This window comes from Tupaia chinensis, unplaced genomic scaffold (assembly GCF_000334495.1).
Source record: "Tupaia chinensis unplaced genomic scaffold, TupChi_1.0 Scaffold000627_1, whole genome shotgun sequence".
NCBI lineage: Eukaryota > Metazoa > Chordata > Mammalia > Scandentia > Tupaiidae > Tupaia > Tupaia belangeri.
Window position 1 is genome coordinate 5,728,843 of NW_006160147.1, and position 25,255 is coordinate 5,754,097.

The 25,255-nt window shown below is 40.6% G+C and overlaps 1 protein-coding gene across 18 annotated transcripts in view; it reads left to right on the forward strand.

Annotated features, from left to right (window-relative positions):
- The first annotated feature begins 96 nt into the window (after positions 1–96).
- Positions 97–25,255, forward strand: part of CD55 (CD55 molecule (Cromer blood group)) — a 32,331-nt gene continuing 7,172 nt past the window's right edge. For 4 of the 18 annotated variants that reach the window (XR_003551203.1, XM_006159299.2, XM_006159296.3 and 1 more), the window contains exons 1-9: positions 97–247; positions 1,584–1,766; positions 3,441–3,632; positions 4,782–4,881; positions 8,970–9,055; positions 15,677–15,865; positions 17,463–17,681; positions 18,684–18,767; positions 22,013–22,033. Coding sequence is in view for 15 of the 18 variants with exons in the window: in XM_006159299.2 (XP_006159361.1) it covers positions 157–247; positions 1,584–1,766; positions 3,441–3,632; positions 4,782–4,881; positions 8,970–9,055; positions 15,677–15,865; positions 17,463–17,681; positions 18,684–18,767; positions 22,013–22,033 (1,165 nt within the window). In the remaining 3 variants the exon portion in view is untranslated. The remainder of the gene's footprint in view (positions 248–1,583; positions 1,767–3,440; positions 3,633–4,781; positions 4,882–8,969; positions 9,056–15,676; positions 15,866–17,462; positions 17,682–18,683; positions 18,768–22,012; positions 22,034–25,255) is intronic. The other 14 variants (XR_003551204.1, XM_006159308.2, XM_006159303.3 and 11 more) reach the window with 6 other exon arrangements.

Consider the following 25,255-nt stretch of genomic DNA (forward strand, 5'->3'; position numbering starts at 1 on the left):
AAAAACTCCAATAAGTAGCAGCTACCATTTGTTGACCTCCAAAGTAGTAAAGAATTTTGCATTGCAAACAATAACATAAGTTGAAATTTGGCCTCCTCTCGCTGCCGCCGCCGCCGGAGTCGCCCAGCCCTGGGCCTGTCCCCGTGCCCTCGCGCCATGAGTGCCTGGCCGAGCGTCCCCGCAGGATTGCACCTCCCCTGGGGGCTGGCCCTGCTGCTGCTGCTCGCGTGTCCCCGGGCTGTGCGCGGTAAGTAGGGTCCGGGACCAGCGGGGCTGGTTCCGCCCCGAGGCTGTGTGGGAGGGGCCTGGGAGGTGCCGCCCGGGGGCGACCGCGTTGGTGCCCCTGGAAGAGGAGCTCGGCTGCTGACCAGCACGTGGGGGTCGCGCTAGGCCGGCCCCCAGTTGGCGGGGCTTTTAGGGTAGGTGCAGAGGGCGGAGGACCCGCGGGATGAGTCTGCGGAACTTGGAAGGGAGGGCCCAAACTGTGAGTTCCGAACCCCGCAAACAGCTCTACTTTTTAAGCGCTAAGGCTCAGAGCTGCGCACTCCCGCCTGACTCAGCACAGACTAGCGGGGTGCACCACCGGGCGTCCAAGCTCACATGTTCTCTCGAGCAGTTCTAAGCCAACCCTCCCCCCCTCTTTTTTTTTTTTTTTTTTAATTTAAATTCGCTTGAGGGTGGTACACTCGCCCGCCTGAGAGGCAGAGAAAGAGAAGTGAAAAAGCACTCCCCAGAGGGAACCAGCAGTTAGCGTAATGGTTATGTCGCTGGATTCCCACGTAGTCAACCGCGGTTCGCGTACCAGACCCGGTGGCTTTCGCGTGTGCGTGCGTGCCCAAGATCCCGAGAGGATAATGGAGGAGAAGGGATTGCGGCGTGACCATCCCCCTTGGGGGGTCATTTCTCGCTTTCTGTCTGTATGTCTCTCTCTGTCTGTCTGGCGAGCGCACGAGCCCTATAGCGAAAATCTCTCCAAAAAATAAAAAGAAAAAAAAAGCACTCCCCAGGTGGGGTACCCACGTTGCACCCTTTTGTTAGCATTTTGGGCGCGCGAGCATGTGTGTTTGTGAAACCACCGTCCCGGGACTCCAACCCGGCAGTTGGCCATGTGGGATCCAGCTGCCTCAACCACCGCCACTGGCTTTTTTTTTTTTTAATCAGACGGAGGAGTTTATTTGCTCTCCACCCGGTTCATTCTTGAATTAATTGACAAGACACTAGGCCTAACAAGGGCTCGGTATGACTATTCAACACCGGGTGGAAACGTCCCCCCCCCTTTTTTTTTTTTTTTTTTTTTTACTGCTTCCTTTATTCTCCGTCTGTGGAAGGGTGTTGCTCAGAATTGAAAACGCGCTGGGAGGGGTTCTGGGGAAGAAACACTGAACCGACAGAAAGAAGAATGTGAAATTCTCTGTTGCAATGCCGTGTATGACTTGATTGTCACATACTGCCTGCATGCTTTGAAAACGATATATTGTGTGCTATAGAGATGTGCAATGACTGACTATAAATAAGAAATCATAAAATTTTAAAAAAAGAAAAGAAAAAAGCGCTATTTCTTTAGTTCTGCTTTTCCTCCCCAGGTGACTGTGGCCTTCCCCCAGATGTACCTAATGCCCAGCCAGATTTGGGAGGTTCTACGAATTTTTCTGAGGGACATGTGTTAACATACAGATGTAATGAAGGCTTTGTAAAAGTCCCTGGCATGCCAGACTCAGTGACCTGTGTTAATAATAAGTGGTCAGATCTTGGAGAATTCTGTAATCGTAAGTTCTTAGTTCTTTTTGGAAAGTTGTGGGAAGGGAATGCCTCTTACTCAGTTTGGTATCTCTTCAGAGTGGCTGGTAATTGACAGTTTTCTGGGCGGATTCTGTAATGGTAAGTGCTTCGGTTCTTTTTGGAAAGTTGTGGGAGTGGACTGCATCTTGTTCGGTTTGGCATGTCTTCAGAATGGCTGGTAATTGATAGTTTTCTAGCATTGAGCCCCAGGGGTATACCTTGGCACTTAATACCCCTGCTAATTGAAGGCATTTCTTCCTAACACTGCCTCCTGAACCGACTAATAAAGAAAATAAACAGCGGGTACTGTTTAGGGAGTAGATTATGTATGAACGAATTTGGCGATTACCTAGAGACACGTAACATAGGTGAACTGGTTTTTTTAACATTTTATTTGGTAAAGTGGGACTTTCCAAGTACAACTCTAGTGGCATTTTAAAAGCTTTCTGTATTGGTTTCAAAATCGGTTGTTCCATAGTTCTATATTGACTTTGAGGTCATACAAGAAAAAGGAAAAAGGAAGACTTGATTCCTGCCTTTGAGCAAGTTGGATCAGTGGGAGCTACAGTAAATACAGAAATTGCCTCAACTACTTCTATGAGATGGACTTTTAACTTTGTATCTTTTTTTTTTCCTATGATAGAAGGCAGTAGACAAAGTGCATAGGCCTCCGCACGTGTATTGCGTGTTAGTTTATCTTTGTATGTATGTCACGTTTGACATTTTATCTTTGCCACGTGTGCCACGTTTTAGAGTTTATAACTCTTCTGCCTGTGTTATTTTATTTAATCCTCCAAACAACCCAATGAGACATTGGTGCTGACAAGCACTTGCTAGGCCTTGTGTCTTGTCAGTTAATTAAAGACTAAGAAAGTTGAGAGCAAATAAACCCCTCCCCACTCATTATTTTAAAAACAAAACAAAGCAAAACAAAACGTGGTTTAGGATTTATTGCGGTGACATGGAAGTTTGCAGTGCCAGTGCTGCACCTGACTGGCCTCCATGTTGAGAGGTGACTGATGTAAGGCCCCCCAAAGCTAAGTAACTTCAAACTTGGGCCTTTTGACTATAAATTTAATGTCCCTGGCACTATGTGATAGCGCTCTTGATAAACATTTGCCGGGCCGCTTATAGTTTGTAAGTACTTATGTTCATAATTGGGTCACCTGATCCTTTTCCCCATGGATCATGGGGATCTGCGGGAGTTTTATATGTGTAAAACATTTAATAGTACACAGTGAGTATTAGCTATTATATTGTTACTGTTATGCAGGCTGTAACTCCAGGGGTCTGGCAATACCTGTTCTGTGATACAGAATCTCCCTGTGACACATGGTGCTGTGTAATTCTTTAGGGCAGTGGAAAGGTGCTACCATTTATTGAGTGCCAGAACTGTGCCAGGTAACGTAAATGGGTTATGCTTTTGAAGAGCAGATAGCGATGTGTAGATAGAAGCAAACGGACTTCGTAGGCCAGTAGTAACTAGCAAAGGGAAGTACGCGTGCGAATACCTTTGAGACATTGCAAATGGTAGAGTAATAATGATATATTTAAATATGTGTTAAGAGGTAAAGAAAAGGGGCCGTTTTAAGAACTAGGTAATTCTAGGTAATTAAAACAATTTTTCTTGTGTTTCTTTTTTTGCTTTTGTTAACTTTTAGGTAGCTGTGAAGCGCCACCCAGGCTAATTTACGCTTCACTCAAAAAGCCTTTCAGCGAGCAGAATAGTTTCCCAGTGGGGTCCACTGTGGAATATGAGTGCCGTTTGGGCTACAGGAGGGACCCGTCTAAATCACCAAGACTAACTTGCCTTCAGGATTTAACATGGTCCACACCAGGTGAATTCTGTAAAAGTAAGTATAATTTTAAAGTGTTCCCAATCGTTTGCTGTTTGAGGAAATAGTATCTCTCCCTGTGTTTGTGCTCAATCTCTTTTGTGTTATTCACAGTGATTTTTAAAAGAACCATGAGAATCAGATTATTTTTAATTAGACAAAATAGATGATAAAAATACTTACCCACACATTTCACATTTAATTCATTTGAGGTTACCTAAAACAAAACAAGTATATAGTCTAAGTATGCTAGGTTTTATTCTTTAACTTATAAATGAAGTCTAAGAATAAGAAAGGGTTCAGATGATGATTTGCATATATATACTTAGGATTCTTTTTAAAAGATTTTTGCTATAGAGTACATGCATTCACCAGTCACAGAGATAGACAGGGAAAGCAAGAAAGTTACCCCTCTGCCCAGAGGGTGGATCACCACACTGCAGTCCTCCATTTTCGTGGGATTTGGGGTATACATGTACACACACCCAGTGTTTTTCACACCACCGGGTCTAGGACTTGAACCAAGTAGTCAGCCATGTGGGACCCAGCTGCCTTAACCACTAGGCTACCTGCTGGCCCCTATGCCTGGTAATCTTTTTTTATAAGTATTTTATTTAAGTATGTGTGTGTGTGTGTATTTTTTTTAATAGAGAGGTTTTTGCTATAGGGCCTGTGTACTCGCCAGAGAGAGACAGAAAGTGAGAAATCATCCCCCAGGGGAGTTGGCCATGCCACAATCCCTTCTGCATTCTCCTTTCAGGATCTTAGGCATGCATGCACATGTGCCTGGCATGAGTTTAAGCCACCAGAATCGGGACTCGAACCGTGGCTGATTACATGGGAATCCAGCATCCTGAACTACTACAGCACCTATTTATTTATGTTTTAATTTGACCAGAGAGGGACAGAGTGAGAGAGGAGAGAGAGAGAAAGAAATCAAGTCCAGGACTCAAACTGCGGTCGGCCATTTGGGAGTCCAGTGCCCTCAACCACCGCACCATTTGCTGGCCCTTTTATCCTCGTAATCTTTTTTACATTGCGAAATGATTAGCTGGTTGATTTAATGATTTAAGCTAATCAGTATACTTGCCACTTTAAATGTTACCTTTTTATTATTTGGATCTGATAATTTAATGAAAAAAAAAATCCATTTGTATTTCCTTGTAGAAAAATCATGTCCTAATCCTGGAGATCTAACAAATGGTGTGGTCAACATACAGACTGACATACTGTTTGGTTCATCCATCACCTTCTCGTGTAACGAAGGGTAAGTTTTGCATCCTGGAACTCTGTATTTAAAAAGTGAAAAGGCAAGTTCAGATTTAAAATGCAGAATGTTAAATTTGTGTGTTTACTGGTTGGTAGCAACTGAAATAATCCTTCTCTTTAAAGATCCTTTATTATGAGTTAACTTTGGTAAAATGGGGAAAGAAAAGAAAATCAGTTGTATCAACTAGTTCTCTAAATTGTTATTTATTTTTATATAGAGAGATTTTTGCTATAGGGCATGTGTACTCGCTGGAGAGAAAGAGACAGAAAATGAGAAATCACCCCAAGAGGGGAATGGCCATGCTGCAATCCCTTCTCTCAGGAATTTGGGCATGTATGCACACATGCCCAGTGTGAGTAGTTTTAAGCCACCAGGTCTGAGACTGGAACTGTGGTGAACTATGTTGAAGTCCAGCTACGTAACCATTATGCCATCTGCCCTAGTTCTCTAAAATTCTTAAATTACAGTACTTATGTGATTTAATACAAAGTTTTACATATGATTAATAGAGAAAAAAAATTTGAGATATGTTGGTAGTACTTGTACAAAGACCAATCCTCCAAGCATTAATGTAAAACCAATTTTCTTTCTTTTTTTAAAATAATGTTAAGTTTTTGTTTGTTTGTTTGTTTGTTTTGGAGAGGTTTTTGCTATAAGGTGCGTGCACTCGCCAGAAAGACAGAGAGAGAGAGAGACAGAAAGCGAGAAATCACCCCCCCAGGGGGGATGGCCACGCCACAATCCCTTCTCCTCCATTCCCCTCTTGGGATCTTGGGCATGCACACACACACGCCCAATGTGAGTTTTAAGCCACAGGGTCCAGGACACGTACTGCAGTTGACTACATAGAGTCCAGCGACATAGCCATTACGTTAACTGCTGGTCCCACGTTAAGTTTTTTTTTTTTATTTTTTTAATTTTTTTTAGACCAGAGAGGGACAGAATAAGAGAAAGAGAAAGTGAGATAGCAAGCCACCTGGTCCAGAACTAGAACCATGGTCAGCCATGTGGGAGTCCAGCATCCCACCCACCACACCACCTGCTGCCCACATCTTTCTTTTTTTTTTTTTTTTAATTTTAAAATTTTGCCATGGGGTGTATGTGCTTTCTGGAGAGAAAGAGAGGAAAAGTGAGAAATCACGCTGTAGTTCCTTCTCTACCATTTTTTCTCTCTGAATTTTGAGCTCGCACATATGTACCTGGCAAAATTTTCAAGCTGCAGGGTCCTGGAGTTGAACCATGTATTTAGCCATGTGTGATCTAGCTGCCTTAACTGCCATGCCACCTCCTGGCCCGAAATCAATTTTTTTTAAGAGAGATTTTTGCTGTAGAGTGCATGTGCTTGCCAGAGAGACAGAAAGAGGGAAAGTGAGAAATCATCTCCCAGGAGGAGATAAACACACTGTAATTCCTTCTCCTCCTTCTCGTGCCTCTCGAGATTTTGGGCACGCACGCACACACGCACACATATGCCCCTGGCGTGAGTTTCAGGTGCTGCATCCAGGACTCAGACCATAGTTGGCCATGTGAAATTCCAGCACCTTAACCCCTGTGTCACCTACTGACCCCCGAATCCAATTTTTAATTGAGCTAAATAATGGCTTTATATATGGATTTTTGTTTGTTTTCTTTTTTTTTCTCTTATTTTGTTTATTTTTTTACAATTAAAGTATGGATTTATTTTGGTACAAAAACTTTTTGAAATTCATACATGATTTTCCTATTGAACATATTTCCATGAACTTTTTTTTTCTGAAACTTTTTTTTTATTAATTTACATTCATTCCCTAAGCATCATCACAGCATACAAAATGTGATTTCCCATCCAGAATATACTGCATAGTGGCTTAATCATGCATGTTATCATCAGTAATTTTCCATTCCTAGTTTTTTACATATATATGTGTGTGTGTATATATGTACACACACACACATATATATATATATATAAGTTTAGCTGGTAATTTCAAGAAAAGCAGTTTTAACTTTAATAAATCAAAGAACTGCTGAGGAACTTTGCTTAAAACTTAAAGCCAGGAAACAAATTAGGATTCTGTTCAAATGGTAGGTACATGAACCTGTCGACAGCTCAAGACAGGACAGAAATCCTTAAAACCAGACAACAAAGCCTAGAAGAAAATGAGTAATGTTTTAGTCAAAAGTCATAAAATGCTATTTCACCAGTTCAGTCTCATGTACTTAATCTATCTTCTGTTGTGGTTCAATCTTTCCGATTAAATTCTGGGATACAATATTCAACTCCAGACTTGTCCCTACGATTAGGTTGGCCATTTTCTTAGTTTTTGAACTCTTATTTCTGTGTGTCTATATTTAATTTTCCTGATACAACACTCTCTTGAGAAATTCTTGGAGATCTGGTCTGGTGTTGGTAAATTCTTTTAGTTTTTGTTTATCTGAGAATGTTGTTTTTTCTTCCCATTTGTTTGTTTTTGCTGTAGGCCATGTGTGCTCACTGGAGAAACAGAGCAAGTGAGAAAGTACCCCCACCCCCCGGGTACTTCTGTTCTCTCAGAATTTCGGGTACACACACACTCACACGTGTGCATACACACACACACACACACACACACACTCTCCTAGCAAGTTCTTCATGCCACCACGTTCGAGACTTGAACTCCTCCATTGGCCACATCATCCAACTACTTCAACCTCCATGCCACACCCACATTTGGGTTTTTTCTATATGAAAAAACTATTGCGAAATATTATGGGTTAAAAACATTCCTAGTGTGAAAATTTCATTCTAGCCTAAAGGTCTTTTGTAGTTCTCTATGTGGTAAAAAAAAAGGAACTCACTCATAGAAAACCATCGATATCTAAAGCACTGTTGAAAATCTTACCTTCGCTCTCTAATTTAATATCAGCAAATTAAATTATGCTATTTTACTCTGTGTGTACGTGTGTTTCCCTGTTCTTCCGACTGTTGCTGTGCAGCAGCGGGTAGACAGCAGACAGCAAACAAGCGTCCTTTGTGTTTGCAGCCACTCCCATCACTGGCATTGACACCTGGGCTCTGCCCTCTCAGATCAGCGGTGGTATTTGATTCTCATGGGAGTGCGAACCCTATTTGATGATTTCATTGTGTGTTACAACATGGTGGTGGTGGAAAGGGGGTACACAGTGGATGTGATGTGCTTGCGTCATCATAGGACCAGTCCCTCAACCCCATCCATGGAGGGGTTGCCTTCCACAAGGCTGGTTCCTGGTGCCCAGAAGATTGGAGACACGACTTTAGACAATATAAGTATTAGTATCACTTATCTCCTCTAGTAAACAGAGATGTCAGTTGCATCATTAATATAAATCTAGAGGGTACTTTGAACTCTTTAGATATACGTACATTCTATTATTCCATGAGTCAGCTTGTACTGATCTTTTAGAACCCAGAAATATAAAATATTCAATTATCTATAGTATTATTATTATTTTAGGTTTTTGCCATAGAGTATGTGGGCTTGCCAGAGAGAGATAGAACAGGAAAGTGGGAAATCACCCCCCTTCTCCATTTTTTCTGGGATTTTGGGTATGTATGAATGTGATTCCCACCAAGTCTGGGACTGGAACCACAGTCAGTCATGTGAGAGTCCAGCACCTTAACCACCATGCTACCTGCTGGCTCCTGGATATTACCTTTTTAAACCTAATATTATTCTTTAACTTTAAAATGTCAAATAGGTGGAACCAGCAGATAGCGTAATGGTTGGGTCATTAGACTCCCATGTAGTCAACCATTGTTTGAGTCCTGGACCCAGTGTCTTAAAACTCATGCCGGTCGCATGTGCATGTGCACCCAAAATCCTGAGTGGAGAATGGAGGAGCTGGAATTGTACAGCCATCCTCCTGAAGGTGATTTCTCACTTTCTGTCTCTCTGTCTCTGTCAGGTGAGTACACGCACCCTATAGCAAAAATCTCTCTTAAAAAAATGTCAAATGGATTTTATCAGCTGTTTTGTCTCCATCTACTAGTGTAGTAAACATTTTAAAAGGATAATCTAGAGAATTTGAAGAAAGTGAAATATTTGTGAGAATAACTCGAACTTTATTTCATCTCCTCACTGCTTTAGGTATAAATTACTGGGTCCGTCTACTAGTTTCTGTGTTATTTTGGATACAAATGTCGGGTGGAGTGAAAGCATGCCAGTGTGCACAGGTAAGACTTTAAAAATCTAAGCCCTCAAGTTGTGAGGCTGAATAATGTACGGTAAATTGCTTCCTGTTCATTGAGCATTATGCAGAGTGTGTATAGTACCCTGCCCCGTGAATACAGGAGTGGCTTTGATCATTCGAAGACCTTTTCTTATGTTCTTTGTGATGTTAGCTCTGGAGATAAATCAAAGTTTTCTTGCTCCTCAGTATCCTTCGGTGTAGAATGAGAATTAAAATCAAATGTAGGTTTATATTGTGTTTGGTCACTAATCACCTATGCATTCTTTCTAATGGTCAAGTAAGATTGGGGATTTTTCTACCCCATGATTTTATGGAAGAAAATATTTTCTTTCCTTTTTTTTTATTTTTTTTTTTATGCTAGAGGGTATGTGCTATCACCAGAGAGAGACAGAGTCAGAGAAAGGGAGAGGAGAAAGCATCTCCCATGGAGAAGGGACTTACCATAGTCCCTTCTCCATGTTAGGACACACATGTATTTACAAGCCACCCAATCCGGGACTCACGCTGCACCACTGGCCATATGGAATTTGCTCCCTTAACCATGAGGCCACGGAGCTGGCCCATGAAGAAAATACTTTGAGTCAGAGAGCATATGACTTGCTCCCACATCCTAACACAGGTGACAGTAGAAGGCATTCAACCCAGGTCTCTGATTTCAAACCCCTCATTTTTCTTAGAATCAGTGTTGTTTACATACCTCTTTTCAGGATTATAATTGTTAACTGAGATAATTAGAAGTGTTTTAAAGTGCGGCATATTTTTTCATTGAAGAAATGAGGTGGTCCAATGAAGAAGTAATAGATTTCTGCACTTGAAAAATTATAACTTCTGGGAACCAGCAGTTAGCGTAATGGCTATGTCGCTGGACTCCCACGTAGTCGACCGCGGTTTGCATCCCGGACCTGGTGGCTTAAAACTCACGCCGGGCGCGTGTGCATGCGTGCCCAAGATCCCGAGAGGAGAATGGAGGAGAAGGGATTGCGGCGTGACCATCCCCCCTGGGGGGTGATTTCTCGCTTTCTGTCTCTATGTCTCTGTCTGTCTGGCGAACGCATGCGCCCTATAGTGAAAAACCTCTCAAAAAAAAAATTATAACTTCTCAAAAGAAGATACGGCACAGAAATAATATCCTAAATAATGAGTATATCCAGTCAAATTTATGGCTCAGGAGACACAGATCCTGAAAATGGAGTAGAGTAAAATATATGCAACTTTTACAAATTTTTTGAGAGGGAATTTTTCTATAGGGTGCATGCACTCGCCGGAGAAACAGACAGATAGCCACTAATCACCCCCCCAGGGGGATGACCATGCTGTAATCCTTTGTCCTCCATTCTCTCAGGATCTTGGGCACGTACACACAAGCACCCAGTATGAATTTTTTGTTTCTGTTTTGAAAGGTTTTTGCTATAGGGCATGTACACTCTCCAGAAAGACAGAGACAGAAAGTGAGAAATCAACCCCTGTGAAGATGGCCATTCTGCAATCCCTTCTCCTCCAATCTCCTCTCAGGATCTTGGGCACGAATGCACATGTGCCCAGTGTGAGTTTAAGCCACTGGGTCCAGGACTCAAACCACGGTCTACTCCATGGAAGTCCAGCAACATAGCCATTACTCCAACTGCTGGTCACCCCAGCATTAATTTTAAGCCGCCAGATCTGGGACTTGAACCACAGTCAACTATGTGGGAGTCCAGCGACATAACCATTACACCATTTGCTAGTTTCAAATGCAACATTTTTTTTTAAGTAGTTTTTGCTATAGGACATGTGCGCTTGCCAGACAGACAGAGACAGAGACACAAAGCGAGAAATCACCCCCCCCAGGGGGGATGGCCACACCGCAATCCCTTCTCTTTTCTCCTCTCGGGATCTTGGGCACGCACGCACACACGCCCAGCGTGAGTTTTAAGCCACCGGGTCCGGGACACGAACCGCGGTCGACTACGTGGGAGTCCAGCGACATAGCCATTATGCAAACTGCTGGTCCCTCAAATGCAACATTTTTAAAGGTAGGTTTTGTTACTCCCATCCTTTGGTTTTTCTACTTCCATCATTTGGTTTTTCTATACCCAACTTATCCTTGGAAAACCCTACTATCAAAATTATTGCTAAGTTTAAGTCTTCTGTATTATTAGGAGCAGAAAACTAGAGTAGTTTTTTGTTGTTGTTGTTGTTTTTTAAAGAATTAGTTAATTTTATTTTAATTTGACCAGAGAGGAACGGAGAGAGAGAGAGAAAGTAAGAAACCAAGATTCGGGACACGAACTGCTGGGAGTCCAGCGCCCTTAACCACTGTGCCACCTGCTGGTCCCAACTAGAGTGGTTTTCTAGTGTTTTAAATTAGCATAACTTACTAAGCATTTATTGATTGATACGCCGTAGTATGAAATGTGGGTTAACTGATGTGAAGACAGCCTAAAGCCTTCATCAGGAGCCTATTCTTCTAGATCTACAACTTTTCCCTCATTACCATTCTTCTTAAATCTTCATCATTGCTACCCATAACTACCTTTCCCATTTCTACTATCCAATACGAGATATGTAAATGATACTAAACTAGAGATGGAAAGCAAGGAGAAGGTGGACCCCGCCTCCTCCTGGCTCAGGCATCGGATCACAAAGTCTGGGCAAACAGGCTCCCAGACTGAAGCCGGCATTTTCACAAGCAACTGCTGTGGTGAATTTTGTAGCAGTGTGGGTACTGAGCACATAGCCTAACCAGAGGAGCATTTACGCTGCAAACCCACGTTGTCTTTGCTTGTTCGTGTCTAGGCCATGGTCCTGCTCCCAATTTTGGTGTTTTGAACTGGATGGTGCATATCTCAGTGTTCAGGTTTCCCTCTTGAATGCTTTTATCCCTCTCTCCTATTCTGTAACCATCTACACCTGACTTCTTCTGGGAAGTGCCCCCTCTTCCTAAATAACCTCTTAGCCTGCTTCCTCTAGCTAGATCTAGTCTCGATTTTCTACGTAACTTACTTGTCTGTTTTGACAATACTAAAAAGATAGATTTGGGAAGTAGCTTCAACAGTGAGCTGTTTTACTGTAGGTATACAGCCTTGGCCTATATATAGACACATGAATTGATGTCTGTGACTATGGATAAGGAGATATGGATGTAAAGAAGGAAAGAACTAGGGGGACCAGCAGTTAGCGTAATGGCTATGTTGCTGGACTCCCATGTAGTTGACTGCAATTTGTGTCCAGGTGGCTTAAAACTCACGCCAGGCACGTTTGCGTGCGTGCCCAAGATCCTGAGAGGAGAATGGAGGAGAAGGGATTGCGGCGTGGCCATCCCCCCTGGGGGGGTGATTTCATGCTTTCTGTCTCTCTGTCTCTGTCTGTCTTGCAAGCGCATGTGCCCTATAGCAAAAACCTCTCAAAAAAAAAAAAAAAAGAAGGAAAGAACTAGGAACATTTTTGAGAACTCTCCTTATACGTCAAACAGAGGTGGCACTTGTTTACCTCTTAAGGAAGCCTCACTATCTGAACCACATACTTTTTGTCTCTCTGCCCATATTTTCTTTTTCAAAATTAATTTCAGGTGACTACTGTTACCTTCTGGCCTGAATCAGTGCATGCTATAGAATAAGTCTTATTTTAGACCTCTCTCTTTACCTTGACTCCTGTCTCACTAATCATTCAACATTTTGCTTTCCCTCCTGAGTATACCCTCCGTGTCTGTTACTTCTGACAGTTTATTTCCGTTAATCTTGATGTTTGCAATCGGGACCACCTCTGACATTTTCAGCACCTGGGCAAGAATATAAATGGAGATTCCTGACCTAAGACTCACCCTGTCTCACATAGACCTCCTCATTCCCATAGTGTAGGGAGTGGGGTCCTCTCTGATGTACCTCACATATGTATACAGCTTAGCTATACACACATACATGCATAGATTAGCTACACACACATACGTGCACAGCTTGGCTACACACATGTAAGTGCACCGCTTGACTCTGCACATAGGTGCACAACTTAGCTACACACGTGTAAGTGCACAGCTTAGCTATGCTCCCAGGTCATGTCCACCATGACCACATGATCCTTATTCCAATTCTTTTGTACTTCAGATTAGAAAGGTAAGTATATCAGCAGTGTAGACCACCCTTGGGAATATGGACCGGTGAGGGGACTTTCCAAGTCTTGGAAGGGCTGTTGGCACCGAGTTCTGGATGCTAGTTTCTGGAACATGTTCTAGAATGGAGAAAAGGGTAGTAAGATGCCCTGCCATTGAGTACATCCTCCTAGCCCATTCAGATAACCCACTTAGTGGGGAGAGACACATCAAGGGGAGACCCACAGCTCAGGATTTTAAAGTGTGGGGCCTAGGTAGGAGTCTTGATTGCCTCAGTTCAAGGGTCATACTGAGGCAATGGGGTGGTCTATGCTGCTGACATATGCACATTTCTAACATATTAGTGTCAGGCTAGCCAGTGGTGCGGTGCTTATAGCAGCTGGATCCCACATGACCAAATATGTGGTTCGAGTCCTATGCCTGGCAACTTGAAAAACAGTGCTTGGTGCATGTACATATGTGCCCAAAGACCCAACAGAGGGAGAAATGGATTAGAAGGGATTGTGGCATGACCATTCCCCATGGAAGATGCTTTCTTGTATTTCTACGGTCTGTCTGATGAACACATGCACCCTCTGTTAACATTTTAAAAATGTGGAGACCAGCAGGTTGACATAATGGTTACGTCACTGGACTCTCATGTAGTTAACTACAGTTCAAGACCTGGATCCGGTGACTTAAACCTCATGCTGGGCATGTGTGCGTGTGTGCCCGCCCAAAATCCTGAGTGGAAAGTGAAGGAGAAGGGATTGTGGCGTGGCCATCCCTCCTGGGGGGGTGATTTCTCACTTTCTGTCTGTCTCTCTGGCAAGCACATACGTGCCCTACAGCAAAAATCTTTCTCTAAAAATTTTTTTTCTTTTTTTTTGGAGAGGTTTTCACTATAGGGCGCTTGCCAGACAGACAGAAAGCGAAAATCACCCACCAGAGGGGATGGTCACGCCGCAATCCCTCCATTCTCCTCTTGGGATCTTGGGCACGCACGCACACGCGCCTGGCGTGAGTTTTAAGCCACCGGGTCCGGGACGCGAACTGCGGTCGACTACGTGGGAGTCCAGCGACATAGCCATTACGCTAACTGCTAGTTTCCATCTCTAAAAATTTTTTTTCTTAAATGTGTACACATTAGTATGTCCTTTCACTTACAAAGCTCAAACTCTGTAGCATAGTGTGCAGGGCTTGCACCGTCTGCCTACTTACTCTTCCACACTTCACAGCCTTCCCTGCTACTAGTCCCCTGTGTACCTCACTGTTTTTCATGACCCTCTTCATTCCTTGTGTCGCTGCCTCAGCCTGAGAAGTCTTTCAACCCTTTCATTACTTGTCTGTATTGTCCTCATTGGAATGGAGCTCCTAGTCCTTTGGGAAGACTTCCCAGGCTGGTAAACCACCCTTCCCCTCTCTTCCTATTCCACTTACATCCTTCTGTGATATTCCTCACATTTTGTATTGAAATGATCTCTTTTGTATCTCTTTCCTCACTAAATTTTAAGACATAGGAACTGTCGTTCCTTGTACTTTAAGACATAGACACTTCAATTTTGCAATTTCGTTTATAGAATGATGTCTGATAGGAGGTACTTGAAAAGTTTGAACTGAACTAATAGTTCTGGTATAGGTCATGGCATACCACAATTTAGTGTCAATTGGCATAACTTATTGTTTCTCCTTGCTTCCATCAGTTTTCTAATATATTTTGGGTGCTTAAGTACATTCGGTGTCATATAATTTGAGATACACATGTGATAGCGATGCTTTTCTGCTTTGAAAAAAAAAAAAAGAAAACTTCATGATTCTTGAGCATGTGGAGCCATTGAATATTTAATTAGGGCAACTGCCTGGGACAGTTTCTTTTTGTAATTTAAGTAGAGTAACTCTACTTGGTTTACAAATAGAGCTGCTCAGTAAGATTTATTTTGAATGAGTCTCTGGAAGTCAATACATGCTCAACATTTTTTTGCTAAAAGATAAAGTGTCATCCTGACATTTAAGATATTTTGCTTTATCAAAAATAATCTGTACTTATTTTTCAAGCATACTCCTTGAATCCCCAAATCCTCTTGTTTGATATCATTTTCCTTGTGGGATAAAGAGCAGTAGTCTCTATTCTGTCTTGGAAGATGGGTGAGTCTTGGGTTTAAACTCATCCCACCCGCTACCTCACTTTTTCCCTATGTCACCTCTGGACTGCAGCATGTCCTTTTTCAAGCATGTTTGAGTAATGTGTGCACAATTCTTATTTCACATATGTGTTCTAAATCTGGGAACAGATTTATGGATAAATTTAAATTGGTACCCATGGGACTTAAGGTTAGCACTCACATTCTAAGGCATTTGCATTCAAAGCTTCAAATATCTTACATATCATGTAATAGGCTTTTATAGGTATACTTCGCTGATAATGTTGAACGTAGAAAAATGATAGGTTTTGATATTTTTAATGAAATCTTTGACGTGTTTTATTATTTATAAAAATAACCTGCCAATTTTAATTATTTAAAAGATGTTTTTTTTTTTAAGTTATTTATTGCCCACAACCATCAAAAATTGAAAATGGATTTATCCTAAATGAAGTTGAAACTTACTCATATAGCCAGACTGTAACGTACAGATGTAATAAAGGCTTCACTATGGTTGGAGAACACACTCTCTATTGTACGGCAAAAAATGATGAAGGACAATGGAGTGGCCCACCACCCATGTGCAGAGGTAATCAGTTTGCATAGTTATGTTTTTGCTTTATTCTTATCCTTGCATCTGTATATGGGTTGGAGAAATTCTATAAACTCCCTGGGAATATAAAATGTTGAACATATACATATTTGTATTTTTCTATGGAGCACAGTTTTTTATATATGTATACACGACATGTATAGGTTGTTCTTTTTGGAGAGGTTTTTGCTATAGGGTGCAAGCACTCACCAGAAAGACAGAGATAGAGACAGAAAGCGAGAAATCATCCCCCAAGAGGGATGGCCACACCACAGTCCCATCTCCTCCATTCTCTCAGGATCTTGGGTACGCACACACATGCGCTCAGTGTGAATTTAAGCCACTGGGTCTGGGACTTGAACTGTGGTCGACTACGTGGTAGTCCAGCGACATAGCCATTATGCCAACTGCTGGTCCCATATAGGTTATTATATGTCTCATTTTTAGTGTATTTGCTTACATTTGTCAGTTCATACCATGTGATTTTCAGTAAGTTAATATAAACATTTTGTTTATACAAAGAATATAAACTGATTTATAAAATTGGAGGGAGAATCTTAAATTGAACTGAGGGCTGTAGGGAGTGATGACACAAGTTGTGACAGCTGAGAAGATCTTGGTTAGTTATTGATATTACTGAATTTCATATTTTCTGCCCCCAGAATTTATCTCTGTTTTTGGACTATTCTCTTTTCATCCTTCAGCACTACTCAATACTGTCTTACAGAGAGTTTGCTCAAAGGCAAACAGGCTCTGAAAACCTATTACACTGCTATGTTGATAGATTTGTGATTCTCAGAACATATTCCTAATGGATATTTCACATGATTTGTTTTCTGGCCTAAAATCTCAAGAGGGACTAAACTAACAGATATAAAGTTGGTAACCAGCACAAGAGGAGAAAAAGGAGTTATTTTTACTCATGCTGACATTATTTTTAAAAAGAAGGGAAACAAAACAAGTTCCCAAGCTCACTTACATGTTCTGAAGTCCTTGAAAGAAGTAAACTGGTTGACATCTTCATCGATCCAGTGATTACATCCTGTCATTTTTTGATTAAGGGGTGAGCTAAAAAGGAAATTAGAGAGAAAATTAGAAAGGCATGTCATAGAATGAAATTGCTGTCGTTTCCTTTTTTTCCACACAGAAAACAGCGGAAGTATTTCAATGGTACTTTATTAATCTGCTTTAGTCCACTGTAGGTATACTTTATATCAAAGCAAGAGTGATGTAGCATTCTAGCTCCTTGAGAAATACCCAATAAGACTTGATTTCTTTTTCTATAGATTTTTAAATTAAAAAATTTTAATTTATTCATTCATTTATTTTAATTTGACCAGAGAGAAACACAGAAAGAGAGAGAGGGAAAGCGAGAAAGCAAGTCACCAGGTCCAGGACTTGAACTGTGGTCAACCATGTGGGAGAGTCCAGCACCACCATGCCATCTGCTGGTTCCCAAGACTTGACTTCTTAAAATCATATCTAGGTAGTCATAGGGAGAGAAAACAGAATAACCACATAGTAAGCAATTGTTAAGAAATCATCACTCAGCAATATTTAGCTAATTCTTTTCCTCAACCTTTTTCTTCCACAGGAAAATCTCCACCTCTTCCTGGTATCACAACAACAGTTCAGAAACCTACTACAGGGAAAGATCCATCTACAGTGACTTCACCAACTACTCAAAAACCTACTACAGGAAGTGCTCCAGGTACAGAAACTCCAACAACTACTCAAAAACCTACTACAGGAAATGCTCCAGGTACAAAAGCTCCAACAACAACTCAGAAACCTACCACAGTAAATGTTCCAGGTACAGAAGCTCCACCCAAACCTCAGAAACCCACCACAGTAAACGTTCCAGCTACAAGAGTCTCACCAACACCTCAGAAACCCGCCACAAGAGTCTCACCAACACCTCAGAAACCCGCCACAGTAAACATTCCAACTACAGGAGTCTCACCAGCTCCTCAGAAACCCACCACAGTAAATGTTCCAGCTACAGCAGTTCCACCAACACCTCAGAAACCCACCACAGTAAACGTTCCAATTACAAGAGTCTCACCAACACCTAAGAAATCCACCACAGAAAAGGTCCCAGCTACACGAGTCTCACCAACACCTCAGAAACCCACTATAGTAAACGTTCCATCTACAGGACTTTCACCGACACCTCGGAAATCCACTGTAGTAAATGTTCCATCTACAAGAGTCTCAACAACACCTCAGAAATCCAATTCAGTAAATGTCCCAGCTACAGGAGTTACACCGACACCTCAGAAACCCACTATAATAAATGTTCCATCTTCAGGAATCTCACCAACACCTCAGAAATCTAATACCATAAATGTTCCAACTACAGGAGTCTCACCAACACCTCAGAAACACACTGTAGTAAACACTTCAGCCACAGGAGTCTCACCAACACCTCAGAAATCTAATACCACAAATGTTCCAACTACAGAAGTCTCAACAACATTTCAGAAACCCACTAAAATAAACACTCCAGCTACAGGAGTCTCACCAACACCTCAGAAACTCATCACCACAAACAATTCAGCCACAAAGGCCCATGCAACTTCTCAGATATCCTCCGTTTTAAATGCTGTGTCTACCAAGGTCCCACTAACAGCCCAGCATCCCATCATGACTAACGCTTCTGCTACACAGACCACACCAACAACCTGGAGATTTACCACAGCCAAAGCTTCATTTACACAAAGTCTTCCAAGAACACCAAAGTCCACTACCCCACATGTCCTAGTGACTAAGGGTTTCCAGATTACACAAAGACTCACTTCTGCTCATATTACAGCAACACAGGTTGGATCTGTTCCCAGGACAACCACGCAATTTTATTCCACAACCATTTCTAAAGACAAAGAGAGCTCTTCTTCAGGTCAGTTAACATTGTTCAGGTTTCCAGAGTATGAGTCTCGTGCTATGGTGGAAGTTTGTGCCTGGCGTGATTTTTCAAGCCACTGGGTCTAGGGCTTGAACCATAGTCAGTCATATGGGAGTCCAGTGCCTCAGCCACGACACCACCTCCTGGCCTTGCTTGATCCTATCTTAAAATGAATGAATAAATGAACAGTTCAATAGCTTTTCTAAAATATTTGCATAATCCACCTCAACTGTCTAGAAAACAAACGTAATTGCCCTCAGATTAGCTCTTTACTTTCTTAGTTGTTTTATCAGCAGACAAGGGCCTAAAGGCCATCCTCCAGTTTCTCAAGCCAGTGCCAGTGAGACTGAAGCTCTCTACTCCCTACACTATGAGACCTTGGGAAGGCCCCTCAGTCACATATATACAAACCCAAACTCCAAATATAACTTCCTTTTAGTTCCCCTCTTTATAGAGGAACTTCAGTTCCTGCTTGCTTTTGACTGCTCTCCAATGGCATCAAGTAGTTGTTTTTCAACTCAGACATTTCATAACTGTTATCTTAAAGCCTATTTTGCCACTACTCAGATCTCTAGTAATTTAAACATTTCGGATCTTGTTAAAGTTCACTTGTACCATTTCCCCACTTCTGGTTTTTGTTTTTTTTTTTTCCTTCTAAGGGCAGTTACTGCCCTGAGGTTGGTCAACTTGCTTCCTCTTTGTTTTCAACCTTATCCTGTATGCATGAATTGATAAGTAGTACAAAGTATTGTTTTATATGCTTTTTTAATGTTTACATAAACAGTATATCATGCATTTCATTATCTAACTTTTTATACTCAACAAAGTACAAGTTTTGTAGTTTATGTGAATTCATTTGGACTTAGTTCACAAATTTTAATCCTTGAATGGGTTTTTTGACTTGTTAAATTTATTTTAAAATTTCATATCTTTATTCCTTGAAGGAAAGAGACAGAAACAGAGAGAAGGAAAAAGAAAGGGAGAGAGACAGGGACCCCCAACAGGGCATTTCATATCGCAGTCTACCCCAGTCTCAGCTGACCTGGATCACAGGCATGTTTACACACTGGGCATGCTCAGAGATGTTGCAGGATACAAACCAAGTACCATTCCCCTGTGAGTCCAGCTGCATTACCACTGTGCCTTACCTGACCCTGACTTCTTACATTTTTAAAATATGTCTAGGTCTTAACATTTTTAGGTTGAATACATTCTTTTTTTTTTCCCCTTAAGTGTGCTAGAGAGTGCATGCACCTGCCAGAGAGAAACAGAAAGAAAGTGAGAACCCCCTCATAGGTGATAGTCACACCATAGTCCACTTTCTCCATGTTTCCCTTCTTTTGGGGTTTTAGGCATACACACATACTCACGTGGTGTGTTTTTCAAGCTACCAGATCTAGGACTTGGACTGTGCAGTTGGCCATATGGGATTCAACCATCTTAACAAGCATGCCACCAGTGGCCCAAACATACTCCATTTTTAATAGAACGAAGCAAAGAGACGTAAGTTTCACTTTATATAAATTTATTATAGAACTCACTTAGCTGAAATATTTTTTTCTATAAAAAGTACAAGACAGTTATGGGATCAGCAGTTAGCGTAATGGCTATGTCGCTGACTCCCATGTAGTCGACCACGGTTCAAGTTCCGGACCCGGTGGCTTAAACTCATGCCACGCGTGTGCATGCCCAAGATCCTGAAAGGAGAATGGAGGAGAAGGGATGGCAGCGGGGGTGATTTCTCGCTTTCTGTCTCTCTGTCTCTGGTGAGCGCATGCGTCCTATAACAAAAACCTCTCAAAAAAAAAAAAAATGTACAAGACAGTTAAACCTAATGAGTCAGTTACTGTGATCAAAACATAACTTGGGATCAAAGTTTGTCTCATAAATTTCTTTTTTTTTTTGAGAGGTTTTCGCTATAGGGCGCGTGCACTCGCCAGACAGAGAAAGACATAGAGACAGAAAGCGAGAAATCACCACAGAGAGAGACATAGAGACAGAAAGTGAGAAATCACCCCCCAGGGGGGATGATCACGCCGCAATCCCTTCTCCATTCTCCTCTCGGGATCTTGGGCACGCATGCACACGTGCCCGGCGTGAGTTTTAAGCCACCGGGTCCAGGACGTGAACCGCGGTCGACTACGTAGGAATCCAGTGACATAGCCATTACGCCAACTGCTGGTTCCCAATTTCTTTAGGGCACAGTATAACACACCACATTTAGCTCTTACTGAAAAAAAATAATAGCTACCTCTTCCTGAGTGTCTATAGTGACAAATACTGTGTACCTTCCATCTGCCAACAGAATTCCTACAAGAATCTTACAAAATAACTACTTTAGAGACTTGGAGATTAACTTGCATGATTTATATTTAGTAATTAATTGAAAGGAAATACGAGTATAAACACATTTTTGTCTCTCCAAAGCCTTGCTTTTTCTGCTATGTAATACTACCTATCCTAAAGAGACTATTGAATAAATTTGTTCACCTCACTTAAGAAAGCAGCTTATTGGGCTAGGCTCATAGCCTAGGGATTAAGGAGCCAGATCCCACGTGTCCAGCTGCACAAACCCTGTGGTTTGTGCATGCCTGCTCATAATCCCAGTAGGATGAAGAAATGGAGGAGAAAGGATCATGGCATGACCACACCCTATAGGGGTTGCTTTATCTTTTTTTTATCTCTTTGTCTCTCTCTCTCTCTAGCAAGTTACATGTGCCTGCTGGCAAAATAATTCTACAAAACAGCTTATTTGTTATAAACGTGTTTATTTATAGATAGAATTATTTTTGTAATGCTTCATCCATGGTCATTGAAAGCTCTACATAATAAAGTGATACGGTAATTTTGAGTTTTGATAGAATCTGCTAGAAGCGACTTAGGTTTCTGATAGTAAGATTTGATCAATAGTTATTATTTTAGCTTAATCAAACTTGTTTGGTTTTACTTGTCATCTAGCCAAATTAGAAGGTGTTTGTTTTGGTATTCAATAATCCTTCATCACAATATATGCTTAAAATGGGACTCTGTTGAGGCAGTAGTATGTATATTACTCAATTTAATAAAGTATTATTGTTTCCATAGATTTATTTATAATGATTTATTCTAGATATGGAAATTGGAGTTGCTTTTGTGCTTTCAAGTGTTTATTAACCTGTATGTGTGTCTATGTACACTCAATTATCAGCAAATCATTGACTTCTTAAATTTTATTTTTGTGATTTTCTTTTCTTTTTTAGGTTCGATCTATTTTGTATATGGTAAGTCTGACTATCAAGCACTTAAAAGGATTTGTTATTATTATTGTGGGGTGCACAAATCATATTCCTGGAAGAGAATATTGTCTTTTAACTGTCTAAGGAACACTATCAAAATGCAGTGCTTATGGATACCTAAGAGAAAACGGGTAAATGTATTTGATCGACGTGTTTCATGGACACCATTAGGCACTCGGTATGTTCCTGTGTATTCCCGACCATGTTCTTGTTCCAAGGTAATTTTAGGACAACTAAAATCATTTGGCCGACCAAGCAAGAACTGTGTGCCTGTCGTCTCAGTGCATCGTTCTAGGGGCTGAAGAACCGCAAGGATACAGTCTTCCGGCCTCAGTATTTTATAATTAACTGTAAACTACTCCTTGACCATTTCTAGGTGCTCCTTTTGCCCACATCCTCTTCCTTTTTAAAAAATTCCTTGGGGGGCCAACAGGTGGCATGGTGATTGAGGTGTTGGACTCCCACATGGCCAACCATAGTCAAGTCCTGGACCTGGTGGCTTGAAAAATCACACAGCATGTGTGTGTACATGACCAAAATTCCAAGAGGAGAATGGAGAAGGGATTGTGGTGTGGCCATCCCCTCGGGATGAATTTTCATTTTCCCTCTCACTGTCTCTCTAGCCAGCACACATGTGCTATGACAAAAATCTATTTTTAAAAAAATCCTGGTGCTATAGACATGAGGCCAAAAACATGTCTGTGTGGCAGTTTCTTCTAGAATTTGGTTCAGTTTCTTATTTTGTCTATGAATGTATTATTTGATGTTAAACAGTAACAAGAAAATTAAACTCTTAAAGAGGATGGTAAAAGAAATGTTTAAGGAGTAATAACAGCTAACCTGGCATACTGATCAGTAATGTCCAATAGAAGAAACACTTTTATAAAAAACATTTATTTTTAAATAACGTATTAAGTACAAAGTTCCCTGTTTTATGCATGCATGACTTAGTCAAGTGATGATAAAATTGAAAACAGGTATTTTATTACTGTTATTACCATTATTAATTTTGTTTTTTTATATATATTTTCTTGTTTTTGTTTTGATTTGGTTTAGTTATTTTATATTTTGAATGAACTTCTCCTAAGCTAAAAGATTTATCTCAAAAGATTCCAACAGTTGGAATTCACTGTTCATCCTATATTCTAAATAGAAATAAATTACCACAAATGGAAAATCTCATGATTTAATGGTTTGATATTCACAGGAGTAATGAGGTTAATAGATGGAGCTTTTTCTTACCTGCTTAGTGAAATTCAGTGAAGGTTTCAAGTGCTTATATTTTCCCTCTGAAATTCTTGAAGTATTAACTGTGATTTCTCTGAAATCTTAGATCTAAGTGTTGGTTGTAATTTCAGCTTGTACTTAAAAGTAAAAAGCAAACTCCTTCCTTACTAAGTTTGATAAATAACGTTTTTTGTGATCTTACACTTGTAAGATATAAACTTGAAAAGTGTCTATTTCTTCAGTATATTCTGTGAATCAGATCATTTCCTCACTTTAAAGATAACTAAATTCTACTGCAAGGAAATTGCTTTTATTGATTATACCACAGTGCTATACCACAATGCAAGTGAATGATATAGATGATATTAGAACTTTGGAAGTGCTTGACTTTTTTTTCCCCCTATTTAATTCCATTAAGAGAGACTGACTGATCTTTACAGATCTTCCTACTTGCCTTATAAGTGGAGCTTGCATTGTGAATTTCAAAAATATTCTTTCATTGTCTGAATGTCAGTGTTCCTTAATTAAAAAAAAATTTATTCTTACCCTCTCTCCACCAAGGATCTTTTTGGATATGTTTTTCCTAAATCATCCCCCCAAGAAACTTGATATGTATTTTATTTATATTCTATATATCTGTTATATACTGTGTATGTGTACATATATCTATTTCTATATAAAGATATTATAATTATTGCCTTAATTACCAACTTGGGATGTTATCATCCCCAGTGAGAATACATGCTCTCTCTATATAGTTGTTTTGTTTTTTAAGATAATATATAGAACAAAGAGCTTATACTTTGGAGTTGGTCAGACCTTGGCTTGAATCCTGTTTTTTCATTTCATAATAAGTCAACCCAAGTGATTAATGTATTCTCCTTTGAGTCCCAGTGTGCTCATTTACAAGATGAAGATCTCGATTCCTATGTCAAGTCTTTGAAGCTTAATGTGATAGTGGATAAGAGCACTTTTAGCCTAGTGCCAAAGCTGAATAAGTAGTAGCTTAAAGAAGTCAGAGCATCGCCACTGTTCCTTTTCTAAGATGGATTTCTTAGGATTTTATCATTCTTCTGGTCATACCAAAGAGTACGGACAGTGTTTTATTCAGAGAACCTTTGTGTGTGTGTTTACTGTGGGCTGTGCAGAGGTTTCTGTGTTCATTATTTTCTTTCCTTCTCACAGTAACCTAGAATGGAGCATTTATTCATTATTTTCAGCTGAGAGAACAGTGGTTTTGAAGATGTGTAACTTGCCCAAGGTCACAGAGCTAGTAGGTACTAAGCAAAGGGAAATGATTAGTTTCTGTGGTATGTTTGGTCTGGTCAAATTGTAGTATAGTCAATAAAAAGCAATTTCCCTTGTTTTAAACAATTCGAAGGAATCCAGAGGCACACAATAGCCAATGATAATGGCAGGACATTGAGAGTCCAGGGAATCTTGCTCTAGGGAGTTGGTATTAAATCTGCTTTTCTAACTCTGCAAACACATTCCTTATCCATTTACCAAAGTGTCTTTTCAGTGTGACTTTAGTTGTCCACAGGCCCTTTATTCTGTTGTATTAAATATGATTATAATCAAGAACAAAACCTATCCACAACTTTCTCCTGTTTTAATAGCACATGGACTGCATTCCCACTTGGTCAGATATACAAGGGAACCAACCCTTTTGAGCTGAGGGAGCCCACATTTCTTCAGAAAACCAAACCAACGTTATTTAATTAAGACCCATGCTTGTAGATAGAACTTAAACTTGGCTTCTTTGGGACTAGAGATGGTAACCTATGTATTAATGTACTACTCATCTAATATAAATTTTATTTAAATAATTACAGGTATTTTTATTGAAAATATAAACAGTTAAAACAAAGACTTGATCTGGCACTAGAAATAAGTTTCCTTGGCGATAAATTGACTCCTGTTTTTGGTCTCTTTTTTTTTTTTTTTTTTTTTTTTTTTTTGGGGGTTTTTTATTCAGGG